Source organism: Idiotropiscis lumnitzeri, chromosome 10 (genome assembly GCF_059441095.1).
Source record: "Idiotropiscis lumnitzeri isolate Australia: NSW breed Sydney's pygmy pipehorse chromosome 10, RoL_Ilum_1.0, whole genome shotgun sequence".
Lineage (NCBI taxonomy): Eukaryota > Metazoa > Chordata > Actinopteri > Syngnathiformes > Syngnathidae > Idiotropiscis > Idiotropiscis lumnitzeri.
In genome coordinates this window covers 2,034,698-2,047,500 of record NC_142400.1, presented here as the reverse complement: position 1 = coordinate 2,047,500, position 12,803 = coordinate 2,034,698, and the positions used below count along the sequence as shown (strand labels likewise).

General features: G+C 44.6%; 2 protein-coding genes across 4 annotated transcripts; one reads left to right on the top strand and one right to left on the bottom strand.

Moving 5' to 3' along the window:
* Positions 1 to 1,097: 1,097 nt before the first annotated feature.
* On the bottom strand, positions 1,098 to 4,389 carry ensab (endosulfine alpha b). The gene is made up of 3 exons (XM_088306401.1): positions 4,150 to 4,389; positions 1,973 to 2,095; positions 1,098 to 1,628 (listed from the first exon to the last, which is right to left on the bottom strand). The coding sequence occupies exons 1-3, from the start codon at positions 4,204 to 4,206 to the stop codon at positions 1,458 to 1,460; spliced, it is 351 nt and encodes a 116-aa protein (XP_088162527.1). The 5' UTR covers positions 4,207 to 4,389; the 3' UTR covers positions 1,098 to 1,457.
* A 69-nt stretch (positions 4,390 to 4,458) lies between these two features.
* hormad1 (HORMA domain containing 1) lies at positions 4,459 to 9,290 on the top strand. Of its 3 annotated transcripts, XM_088306398.1 has the most exons (17): positions 4,459 to 4,590; positions 4,672 to 4,802; positions 5,014 to 5,082; positions 5,748 to 5,892; positions 6,101 to 6,164; positions 6,520 to 6,556; positions 6,670 to 6,690; positions 6,786 to 6,812; positions 6,898 to 6,965; positions 7,053 to 7,201; positions 7,318 to 7,475; positions 7,537 to 7,605; positions 7,736 to 7,793; positions 8,024 to 8,079; positions 8,442 to 8,528; positions 8,708 to 8,764; positions 8,995 to 9,290. In XM_088306398.1, the coding sequence occupies exons 3-17, from the start codon at positions 5,050 to 5,052 to the stop codon at positions 9,073 to 9,075; spliced, it is 1,110 nt and encodes a 369-aa protein (XP_088162524.1). In that variant the 5' UTR covers positions 4,459 to 4,590; positions 4,672 to 4,802; positions 5,014 to 5,049; the 3' UTR covers positions 9,076 to 9,290. The 3 variants fall into 3 exon arrangements, with proteins under 3 accessions (XP_088162524.1, XP_088162526.1, XP_088162525.1); XM_088306400.1 differs by lacking the exon at positions 8,708 to 8,764; XM_088306399.1 differs by lacking the exon at positions 4,672 to 4,802 and having other exon boundaries at positions 4,575 to 4,650.
* Positions 9,291 to 12,803: the final 3,513 nt, after the last annotated feature.

Here is a 12,803-nt window from a genome sequence, read left to right as displayed (position 1 = left end):
CGTGTATTTTGGTGCAACTACTAGGATGAAGCTGGCTACTAGTACATGACACATGCCCGCTAGTAGCGTCTAACAGAGTCACCAGCAAGGGTATGCATCTCTCCAAAAGAAGACGATTTAATCGGTATCTTGATACACAATATATAAATACCTGGCGTGCATTCCTCCTAAAAGACGATTTGATTCGTGGTGCGTTTAAAAATGTGACGATTCAATTGGGTTGAATGCAAATTGATTTTCTCATTCAAATCATTTTTGTTACTTCTCTAGTCACACCACTAAAGCCTACTAATTTGTGTACGAGTCAGTGAAAATGGCACGAGAAGTTAAAAAATAAACAAATATCCCCAACAGTAAGACCGTGCCGACGTCTTCGGAGTGAGGATAAAGTGCGTACGAGAACACGGACCTTAAGATGGATATCAAGAGTAGTTAATTGCTCAAAAGGCTTTCCTCCAAAAATCCACCTCGACTTGTAGAAACATGAAGAAAATTGTTGACCGGAGCCGAACGATTCCGTTTCATGTTGCGTTATTTCATGAAGCCGAACGGAAGCAGCGCACGTGCAAAGCGGGCCAACCGTCCACGAGAGATGACGACGACGACCGCTGCCGTCGTGTGACGTCCAGGCGGCAGTGCTTTTTAATGATGAGTCTCCGGGAGACAAAGTCTGTCCGAAATGATATTTAAAAAAAAAAAGAAGAAGAAATTCTTCCTGCCACGCTGAAGCACGATTTCCTGCTCGAAGGGCATGCCTGTGTGAGCGCGACTGCGAGCGGCATGCGGCCAGTGCAACGGTGCGTGCTGGCTAAAGCAGAAGGCGGAGAAAGTTCAGCGACTGCATCGCGCTGTGGATTGTCCGGACAGCAAAAAACACAACAAAACAAACGGGAAAAAAAATATAACAATGGCGGCGGTTCCCTTCCCGTTCGGTACAATCATGCAGCGTGTTTTTTTATCCAGGGAACAACAAGTAAAGCAACGTGAATTCCCCTCGCACCTGCGCAAATTTTGGTATACGAGCAAGTAAGGACGTGCGCACGTTGGAACCCCGCAGCGCATCCTGAAGCACCAAGGTGGATCCCCCCCCCCCCCCCCCCCCCGGTCCCTGACGCGCATCAATCACCAAAACGCAAAAGTTGCACAAAGTCCCCAGCGAAGCCACACACCTGCTGATGGCGACCATCTTGCAACACGGACGACCGAGACAAGAGGCGGAGCGCGGCGCAGCGCACAGTAGGGGGCGCTGTGCTCAGGAGAAGACAGAAGAGGAGGACGCCTCCTTCCACCCCACGAACAAGCACATCACGCAACAAGTCTGCCCGGATGTTGACGAGGGAAGGGGGGTGCTGGCGGTTGGTGCGACGACACGGGTGGGGTTGTGGAGGGGCGTGGCTAGGGGGGGTGGGGGATTCAGGTGAGACAGGGGGGCGTTCTCTCGGTCGTGATGGCGAAGGCTAGCCGGCCAGCTTGCTGGTCACCAAGGACGACTTCCTCTGCGGCAGGTCTTGCGGCGTGGGGATGTGGTCGCCGGTCACCAGGTTCTTGTCGGTCCCCGCCACGGGGAACTGCTTGTTCTTCATCTTGGCCTTGGCCATGTTGTAGTCGCCCGAGTCAAAGTATTTTTGCTGTGCGACGAGAAGGGTCGGCCTCGTTAGCGCACCGCATTCTCATCAACGTCGGTAATGTGAGAAGCAAAATATTGGAAACAAAATTTGCGGATTACAGCCGCGATCAAATTTTGTGCGTTAGATATGCCGTGAATTCAACTTGCAAGCTAAGGTGCTCCTTGAATTCATAACATTAAATTAAGGTTGCCTGACTGGGTATCATTATTTTTTTCCTCTCAATAAAGTGATTTAAAATGCTCCCTCCGCTTTTAAGTGTCGCTTTCCCACTGCGACATCAGAAGACCAAAACTGAAATCTAATCACAAAAAAGACACGTCTGTTACGCTCCGGAAGCGTCTTACCCCCTTCTGTAGCCGCTTCATGAGGAAGTCGGAGCCGCCGGGCCGCTGACTGAGACCGGGGTACTTGGCCTTCAGCTTGGCCTCCTCCGCCTTCACCGGGTTGGCGTTCTTCTCCTGGGAGTCCTGCGTGAACAAGAACACGACTTATCAGCACACGTTTGTGCCAACATGGAAAATGACGAGTTTTCCTTTTTAGGGTCACGAGAGCACAAGTGACTTGAGAGATGCGCTGGGACGCCATGTGCTTCTGCTAAAAGAATGAAATGACATAAACGACGACGTCATCGCTACATGTTCCCATAATGACAAATTTTCTTGTTCGTTTGATGCGAAATTGCATTTTTCCGTGGACTGCTTGCAATAAATCTTAAGCCACGTTGACCTAATTGGCAGCAATTTCCAGTCCTCAAGACAACCGCGGCTTTCGTGCGTTCGCAGCTGTCACACGAGACAAACGAGTCCGATAAGCCCCACCGGGACACACCTAGCGCAGATCAGGAAGAGGTTTCGTTCCATGACTTTGATACTTCACGAAAAATGAAGCACATAAATTGGAAGTGTCAAGCTGAGCTGTTTGAGTGTGGAAGTAGTGAAATGCAAAGTGAAAGGGGGCAAAAAAAACAAAAAAAACACTCGGACCAAATAACTTCTGGACCTAAATATGTGTGCAGGAGCGCATAAGCAAAGTATAAATTAGTCTTGTTTGTTCAGGGATTAAAAAAAGCGACTAAGGAAGGCACCAAACCCAAAGAACCGAGTCATTCGTGTGCTGCTGAATCACTTGGATCCATTGTGAGAAACAAACCGGGCGATATAGTCGACCGTCAAAAATAGATTTTTTTTTCAAGGATATTGATGCTACCGTGACACCCAAACGTCAGCCACACTTTATGAGAACTGATGAAAGATGTAGACGACACCAGTTTTTCCATTTCGTCATTCCCGTTGCTTTGACAGCGTACGGAGACAATTGTCAATTCAGGCTGAAAGTTGTTAACAATAAAAAATTACAAGGGCAACGTGGAAAGTTGCTGGAGCAGTTACCCAACATCCTTAATAACCATCTTTACATGTACTAGTATCCTTTTTGTTGTTTTAGTCGAACAACGGCTGCACAAGAAGAACGACTGTGTCGTACTAATAAAGAGTTTTATCAACTACGAGTGCAATTTTTGGTCTGCTTATACACAATTACACATAAGCAGTACTAGTAGTTTCACACACTAAGATCCACCTGGATTGCACCAAAATGCCCATTAGTATTTATCTTTTTTTTTTTTTAAACCACACTGTTCACACAAGTTACGACACGGTCGTTCTACTAGTGTGCCCTAGTTATTCCGGATGGATTTCAAGGATATCAACTAAATGCTCAAACGTTTCTAGACAAGCTCCAAATCCAGTTGAAGCTTTTTCTGCACATTAGTCGGACAACTTTGGCATACTGGCAGGACAGCTACAATTTGATTCATGGGGCAAAAGTGGGTACCATTTGAGAAGCTACTAGTACTCCACCTCACGATATGTAACATTGCACTAGTTACATCTAGCACTTCACTAGAATGTTTAGTGGAGTGCAGATTTCAACGGGGAACAGTTTTGACTCGCTGTGGATCAACATATTACTATTTATCTTACTAGTGACAACAAGGACTGCACTAGGACATTCAAATTGAATATCACTGATTTTGAATACACGCTCCAACCGATTGCCACTTACTGAGCAAGACGTCACCAGCACGAATTTCACTATTTATCTTCATCATCTTCATCTCTTTGTCAACGTGCCACGACAGTTATCGCTTGGTGCTCAGGGCGAATGAAGCATTTTGTTTTTCATTTTGAAAAAAAAAAAAAACAACTTTTAAGACAACCTGAGAGGCTCCAGGGGGACCAATGAGGCCCGAGTAGCAGCGGCTCTCCAGCCAATGACACGAGAGACCAGTCAGTGTTGTTGCCGCAGCAAAAAATAAAAACAAGAAGCAAAAAAAAAAAAGAGGAGCAAGTGCAACAAATCGCGTTCCATGTCGTTAAATGGGCGCACTTTGAAAAGCACGGAGCATTTTATGTGACACCGATGTCGTGCGAGCTTGTGCTAGTTTGACGTCAGCCTCGCCTGGCTAGCCTAGCACGCGTTAAATTAGCCCAAAACAGAGAGATAGCAGCCACAAACCCACCTGTTTTTCGTCCTCGTAGTCCATCTGACTGTCCGAGTCCAGGTTCTCTGACGACATTCTGCGAGTGTGGCGGCACGAGCGGGTGCTCCGATGGAGAGAAAAGCCCAAACGCTTTCAAAAATATAAAAAGCTTCGGTTTGACGTACCTGTACACAATCTAATCCTCGCTTTCAGAGACACGACTACTCCCCAACAAAAAATGGCGTGTTCAGAAATGACGTCTTTGTTAGAGGCGTGTCGTACTTGTGAGTGACAAATACAGTGGCCAATGGTAAAGCACCATTTGCCCGAATAACGATGACGACAGCTTTTTTGTCCAATCGGGTGGCGACATTGAACCTGTGGGCGATGCGTCCGCAACGCCGCATCTACATAGTCAACACTTTACCAAAATACGATTTTAAGGGGAAAAAAAATTGACATACGGACAAACAATTTGACGTAAATAAATTCTTCTACTTAATGAATGCATAAAATCGAATGTAATGCAGAAACGGTGATGTATGTGTCATTATCTTCCAGGACCTGAACGCCTCTCTTTCTTGATTGGCTACCGGTTGATTTGCTACCTGCTTACAGTTTGCCGGTCGTTTGAAGTTTTGCGGTTAGCTCACTGATTCGAAACAATTTTCAACTCGATCAAGTATATCTTGGTATAGTAAATCCACCGACTCTAATAAATGGTTACAGTGTTGTTTTTTGTTTCACTTATTAGCTAAATATGCAAGTGATGGATTATTGTTTCAGAATGATTTGCTGTGATAACTAGCTAGCTCACGTGCTAGCTAATTCATTTGCTAAAACAACGTCATCAGTTAGTCGATTCTCCTTTTGAAAATCTTGTTTTGTTTTTTGTCCCCTCAGATTTCTGTTGTCCTGAGAGTCTGTTTCACATAAGATATGGCGTGTGTTCAAAAAATGAGGACATCTCAGGTAAACGTAATCAATATGACTGAACTGTAACACAACCACATAAATGAAAATCATCATAAATATGATGGTTTTTTTTTGCCTACTCAGCAATACTTAAGACATTACATCCACATCACATTATTTAAATATTGTAATGACACAGTTGTCGATGCTTTTCACTTGCTTTATTCTCACACACGGTAACAGAATGCACATTTATTCAGGAGCTGCTATCAGCCACAACTCACGTCCAGTCACACGACACACTGACCTTTTCAAATGCAATGTTCACTGTGATCCTTTGAATGTCAGCTCCTTTTCCTCTTCCATCTCAAAAAGATCACATATGCAATTACACACTTATGTCAAAGTGAATGAAGAGCCACTTTTAACTTATTACAACTGTTGACACGATTTAAGTGATGGAAGAAATCATGGTGAATCAGGTGTGATGGAAGGTGGGAAGGAAGGCAGGAAAGAGGTCAGAAACTGGGAAAGAAGGAGGTCAGGAAGAAAGATGGCATGAAATATATTACAATGAATAACATTTCAAGTGATTCATACCTGCTTTTGGCTCACCCTGTATAATGCAGCAAAAAAAAAAAAAAAAAGGACAGAATGAGTGTCATAAAATATACGCAATATTGTGGTTCTACATGATTAAACAATTTGTGTCTGTTCCGCAGGACACTCATCTGTTGCCCAATCAGGTGGTGTCCGAGCTGCAGTCGATAAGTGTCATCAAAAATCTTCTGGCCATAGGCGTGTCGGGCATCATGTACCTTCGAGGACTTTTTCCAGAAAAAGCCTACGGGAGCAAATATATTGAAGGTCAGACAATACAGCATGCTGGGGCGCCCAGAAAGGCTAAATTGGGCCAGAATGCAAGTGTCATGTGTTCATTTTGGTAAAAAGTTGATTGGAGGATGTTGTTACCGATATTAATGATGTTCACATGTTGCAATACTTGATTAACCCAATGTAACAATTTAATTCAAGGTATATTTTTAAGTCTATATCAAGCAGTTTCTTCCCACAGATCAGAAAGTGATGATCCTCAGAGAGGAGCGCAGTTGTCCTGGCGCCTGTCAGATTGTTGAATGGTAAACAGCTGCTGTTTTTTTCTTCATTTGATAATAATAATAATAATTGAAAAAAAAAATCCTCCGACGTATGAGATTTTGTCGCACACGACGTTGCACTGATTACACTGAATTCAATAAGTGGCTAAATAGTACAAAATATTTGTTGACGTCGTTTCAAGTCATTTGATAAATTCGATCTCTTTTCGTGATCATATTGAACATGTTGCGTATTGTTGGAGTCCAGCGAAATCTTTGCATTTCCAAAAGCATGACTTGTCAGGAAACTCGTCATCTATTTTTTGGACAATGACATCACCGAGTGGGCTCTGAACGTCTCCTGCTCATAACATTCTTTCCTTGTTTCTTTTCGAAGGATTATGGGATGCTTTGATGCCATTCAGATGAAATACGTAAGACATATTCACCAATATTTTTAGGATGCTAATTTGTCAAATATTCTTTGACATTATTTCACTTTCAAACAACATTTTGTTTGTATTTTGTGTCTTGTTATGCCCTCCAGCTGCGGACTATCATCATGTCTGTAAGTATGCTTTTTTTTTTTGTTTGTTTTTTTTATGTGAAATTATTCTATTTTTAACGTGGCGCAATTTGAGTCAACTTGTGGCACTATTGCAGGTGTCGTCAGATCCTGACGACCCGCAGGTAATGCGTTTCCACTGTGACCACAACAAACAAACATTGAATGCTTAACGGGACTGCTGCACATCTCTTATTTCTCCGCTTTCAGAAAGTGACCGAGTTTTATCAATTCATGATTCAGTACAACACAGAAGGGGCGCAGATGAACTTTGGAAGGTCTTTTTTTTTTTTTTTTTCTTCACAAAACTCTACCTGACCTACACCCCCGTTCACTGTTTGCTCTTTTTGCTGCGCTTCCATCAGCACCCAAAACAAGGATTTTGCCTTTGCGGTGAGTAACACAAAGAAGGCCAGCATCTTGCTGGTGAGGAAGCTCTACATGCTGATGCAGAACCTCGGCCCGCTGCCCAACAAAATCTTCCTCAACATGTCGCTGACCTACTACGATGACGGTAAACGGCTTCCGCGAGTGTTTTAAAGAGCCAAACGACTTCAAATGTTGCCGCTAGCTTAATGCTACGAAGACTAGAAAATGACGTCAGTATCACAATAGCCGTGTCGTCCTCAGTGACGCCGCACGACTACCAGCCGCCGGGCTTCAAGGAGGCGGATGGCGACATGCTGGTGTTTGAGCGTGAGCCGGTCAGTCTGACCATGGGCGAGGTGGCCACGCCCTTCCACTCGTTCAAGCTGGACATGGCCACCGAGAGACACAGGCTGGAGCCGGTGAGTGGCGGGAACCGGACCGCCGTGAGCGACAGTAATGGCTGGCGCTTCCCGTCCACAGGTGGCGGAGAACACCGGGAGGAGAAATCGATGGTTTTTCCGGGTAAAACGTGATGGGAGCCTGTCGCAGGTGAGCTCTTAGGCAGAGGTTTCAAATCCAGGCACAGAAAGTTCAATCTTGTGTCGTCGAGTGTGGGGTTGTAGAACATTTTTGACTTTAAGATCTCCCTTCTTATATTTGCTCATTTCCCCACTTGTAGAGGTCTGAGATTGAAGATGTGGAGGACACGCCCACAAACAACAACACAGACATCAAAGGTAAAGTCCTGCAAGTTCTTATGAATGAAGTGCAAAGCAGAAGGTGACGTTAAAGCCGTCTTGCTCATGATTGTAATTGTTCAAATTGTTCTGCGGTGGCCTCAACATGCCTGTAAACTCTTCCATTTTTTCAAGCTTCAAAACGGATTCAATTTAGTACAAAAAACAAGCCGCTCACACGGAATTTGCAAAAAAAAAAAAAAGTTGAGGTTCTTTTTGTCTTTGATCAGCACAAGATATTGAGCTGAGCTGCCACGAGAAAATGGACGTTTGTGAAGTCAAAACGGTGAGTGTGACGTCTTCGTCATCGCCAATCCGTACGTTGTTGTTCAATCAAGAAAGAAACGATGACTGACGACAGAGAAATCATTTTGCTCCTCCAAAGGGGGGGGGTTGCAAATTTCAAACTTCCAACTAAGCACTTGTCCATTTCTTTGGCCATGAATCGAACATGACACGTTAATTAAATTGTTGTTTCTGGGAAAATCAGGAAAGAAAATTCAAGTAGTAAAACAAAAAAAAAGGACACAAAACGTAAGATTTAAAAATATACTCGAAAGTTCCAATAAAAAGCAGCACCAAAAATGCCTTTTTGGAAAGCTCTGCGAATAATTGAAAAGTGTTGAGAAGAAGAATTGTCCTTCCCAGACAGAGGCTGTTGTGCTGAAGAGGACATCCGTCGTGGAGATGTCCACCATGACCACCAGAAGCGGACGCATCATTCAACACACCACGGTTAGTGCATCGCCTCGCGACTTCCGGGACAATTGGACCTTTTGGCATCACGGTAAAGAATTAAAGACAAATGACTTACAATTTCTGCATAAACATTCAATAATCTAAGCTGCTAAGAATTCAAAGTGAGATCAATTAAGTTTTTGATGAGCGCAAGATTTTATTTCGAATGATGTCAGCAACAGACAAAAGGAGCGACGAACACGAGGAAGCAAGCAGCCGTAAAGAACAATACGGTGAGAAGAACTCATTGTTACCAGTCTGAAAAAGCGTTGCTGTTGCACGTTGAAGAAAAAAAAATGGCAATCAAGCGGCTTTTTGCAGCACCGTCACGACGACGGCTCGCTCACCATATCGAGGGCGTGCGCGGCGCGCTCATGAAAAGCTCGCTTGTGTCACCGATGAGTCAGCACTCGTTGCAGAGTGGGATGTCAGCTCACTCTTTTTTTCAAATCTCTCCTCTTAGGTTTGTCAGTACGACATCCCCAACAGTCAGGAGACACCACTGAAGAAACGCAAGTTCAGCGAGTCCAAGGAGAACCCGTGAGCTGGCTATGATCTTGTCGCCCGCCCGGGAGGTGCTTGAAGAACACGCCGAGAACTTTGTTGTTTCGGCAGCACGTTATGAGATGTTCAAAGAGTTTTTCTGGTTTCAACTTGTTGGAATTGTGTGCATTGTTGGACCGTTTTTAAATTCGGCCAAACAAGTTTGACGAGTGCAGATTCGGACTGGAGGCGGCAATAAAAGACAAGTTGAAAAGGTTTTTACTGACATCCTTGTATGCAGGCCTCGCGCAAGAATTGGCAACGTAGATGCTTGAGGGGGCCGCAATTTTTACATCGCTTCTACTCAGAGACCACACATTTTAAATACGGACTAAATATGTTGCATTTTTCATGATATTCTTGTCAATGCATGGACAAAAAAATTCAATATCGTAAAATCACATTTTTTTTCCCAGTGCAAAGGGCGATGTTGCGTAACAATTACAATTCAAGGATGGCACAAAACTACTAAACAGGAAACCTGCTGGTTAAGTGCATCAACTCATTTTGTGCATTTTTGTTGACAAAATTCAACTCACTCAAAATGTCTAAATTATTGACGTACTTTGTCTTGCATGTCAGTTCAAAGCCCTCAAAAATTTTAGACGTGGACAGTATAAGACCTCGTGTAAATACAACTAAGCTTTGTCACCCATCTAGTGGTGAATGGTGATATTACAACTTAAAAGAAATATCGATGCGGGTTTGTAGTTCGGCACTTGCTTATTCGTTGATTTATTATTTTTTTTAATTTTTTTTTTCTTTCTTCCCCATTTACCCACATTTTGTTGTGGGGAAAGTACACTGGATATGTGTCAGCGCTTTTTGGGTGAATCTTGGGAATCTTTGTAAAAAAAAAAAAAACACCTTCGTGGGCATGTCAGCTGAAAAATGGACATTTTCAGGATGAAAGTAAAGACAGATTGCTAACAAAAAATGGGCTGTTGCAAAAAAATTCAATTAAAAACAATTTTTTCCCCACTCTACAGGGTCTTTATATTGCAAATCAGAATTTGATGGGGGGGGGTTGCAATTCTACACATGGGGATGTTTTAATGTCCGTTTTGATGTCTGTTTTGCTGCACACTGCACGTGTACACCGAACACGCGCGTAAATGTGCTTCCATTTTACGAGCATTTACGGGCAAAGCCGTAACAGTCGTTCTCAAGCTCAGCTATTTTATCAGCGTCCGCACTCGCCGGTCAGCGAGCACTTAAGTCACTAAACTGGCAGCATTTGCATGCGGAGTGCTGGAAATGAAGCCGTTAGGTGAAAGTGGATTATACGTGAGCGCGAGTGACCTTCGGGCCCGTCAGCAGCCGCCGCGCTGTGTGTTTTTAATCTCCTATTGTTTTTCCCGGAGAGAGGAACGTTTGCTGATAGACTGCCCGAACCCGCTGCCGATCAATAGCGCAGGAAGCCTTTGTGATGCATATCCAAGCAGCCCCTTCGCTGTCTGGAGATGGGGGGGGGGGGGCTCGGGGGCCGGACTCCATCAAATGGCCGCTTACGGCTTAACGCAGGCATTGTGTGGAGCGCTGCATTTATTTTATTGTCTCTCAGCGCGCGCTCGTGCAATGTTATTAAGAAGAGAAGCATAAAGCAGAGGGCGTGAGACGGACAAGAACTAGTTGCTCGTCTTTGTGAGGGCTGAAATGCGACACCTCCCGACTGCTTATAGCGGACCAGAATAAGACTTTATTAGTCCCACCGCGGGGAAGTTGCGCTTTTACAGCGGCAAAGTGCACCAGCACACCGGAATGAAGTATCTATGTCCAACATAAGCAGTTCTTGCCAAAGCAACAAGAATATTTGGCAGTATTTTTCCATAAAAAAAATGATCAATGAACTGTCTGTATACTAGTAGGCTAGTGAGGTATTGACTGTTTGCCTAGATTGGCTTGGCTTGACGCGCTGGCGGCTTTGTTACCTGTGATTGCTTTGCGATGTTATTCACCAAAGAGTCCATGAGTAGCTTGTTAAAAGGTTAGGTTTATTTATCAATCGTCAATCTTAAAATCAATCTAAAACACCATCCATAAAGTTGCGCACGCTCCGCCCAAGCGGTCAAAAACCTGTATGCCCCTTTAAGTCCGTACCTGAGCACACTTTCTTCCTCTTCCGTTTTATAAGATCAGTCAGAGCGCCACACAGTGCTCAACAAAAGTAATACAAACACACATTTGACCCCTATTTGGCGTCGACACCGTCAATACAAAAGCAATAAACGATAAACGTATACTATATGTTCGACTTGATGTACTGACTCGAAATCAGTCGATATTTTGCATTTTCTTTCTGTCATCATTTGTGCAATATCTGCGAAATAAGACATTAAAGCAAACATGCCTTTGCCTGGCAGGTGTGAGTACCGCCTCCCTGCTCTCGACCAATCAAATCACAAAGTAATGTTGTGTATTTTTTTTAAAAATTGACAGGTAAAATATCTGAAAAACATTTTATTTGGTCTGAAGCTGACTTTGAAAAGCCTCCAAACTCTATTCGAGTTTGATGATCAGAAACATTTAAGGCAGGAAACGATGCAAGTACAAATTTGACAAATGGTCAAATACTTTTTTTTTCAGCGATCTACCTTTTGCACAAAAATAAAAGCAGCACGTTTAATGGAAAATACTTCAAGAGGTCACGTGACACTCCAATGATGTAAAAACGAGCGACTCATTACGCCGTCTTCTACTTTTTCTCTCCTCTCCAACAAAGCGTCTCCTCGCCCACAATCCTTCACTCGCACGTTTCATTTCTGCACAACCGCCGCTGCCCACAAATGAATTCTGAAATGAAATTCAGGGCCACACGTCCAGCGGGCAGCGCAAGCCAATCAATCAGCTGCGCAAACACGCCGGCCGACCAATGAGAACGCGGCGCGGCGTGTCCCGGTCAATAGCGGCGGTCCGGGCGGCCGGCGTGCGGTCAAGGCCTGATGGACAGGCAGCCCAGCTCAGTCCAGCCTCAGCGGAGATTAAAGGCGGCTTCGGTGATTGTGCCTGCAGGGGGGCAGGGGGGGGGCGATGCAGTGGACATCCAGCCCAAGAACTCTGACCCCTCTGACATTGCCAGAAGGGCAGCAAATGTTTGCGAGCTGATTAGCGCTCCCCCCGCTCACAGTGAGCACCTCGCAAGCAGAGAGAGTGGGCGCACCAGCAAAGCCGCTAAATGCGGCAATCAGATATTCTCCGGGAAAAATGCTCCCGATTTGTGATTCGAATACACAAGAATAATTCCAAAAAGAAAAAATAAACATCCGCGAGTAGATAAATGCACGGGTGCGATCTACTGTATACATTTTGGAGTTGAATCAAAAAGGTGCTCTAAATCTGCTCCACACATGAGATGACGTAAACCGAAACAGACATTCAACAAAATTAGCGTAGGAATATCGGCCTCACTGGAATGATCAGAATTGGTCACTTGCAAATAAATCCAGCCTCAGTCAAATTGGTGGACGGCCATTTGATGACTGTGCCTTGATCGTGATCCTCCACAAGGGGGCGTTAGGGGGCCACGGAAGCCATTTTTGGAGCCAGAGGCCCTCTCAAACAACTGCAGCCGGTTTCTTGTTCTTCACAGCGTCACGCTCGCCGTGTACAGTTGGCTTCTCGGATGCCCCCCCCCCCAAAAAAAAAAAAGCTGCTCAATGTTTGTCCTCGTCAGCGCCATTGATCGGAATCAGGAATGCTCGAAGGCGGGGATGCCGAGAGCAGGTGGCG

Bases quoted from the DNA above. Each gene is read 5' to 3' on its own strand.
- ensab (XM_088306401.1), bottom strand. From the start codon at position 4,206: ATGTCGTCAGAGAACCTGGACTCGGACAGTCAGATGGACTACGAGGAC. The intron at 2,096-4,149 runs GTGGGTTTGTGG...TTGTTCACGCAG, and splicing joins ACTACGAGGACGAAAAACAG to GACTCCCAGGAGAAGAACGC. The intron at 1,629-1,972 runs GTAAGACGCTTC...CTCGTCGCACAG, and splicing joins TGAAGCGGCTACAGAAGGGG to CAAAAATACTTTGACTCGGG.
- hormad1 (XM_088306398.1), top strand. From the start codon at position 5,050: ATGGCGTGTGTTCAAAAAATGAGGACATCTCAG. The intron at 6,813-6,897 runs GTAATGCGTTTC...CTCCGCTTTCAG, and splicing joins CAGATCCTGACGACCCGCAG to AAAGTGACCGAGTTTTATCA. The intron at 7,794-8,023 runs GTAAAGTCCTGC...GTCTTTGATCAG, and splicing joins CAACAACACAGACATCAAAG to CACAAGATATTGAGCTGAGC.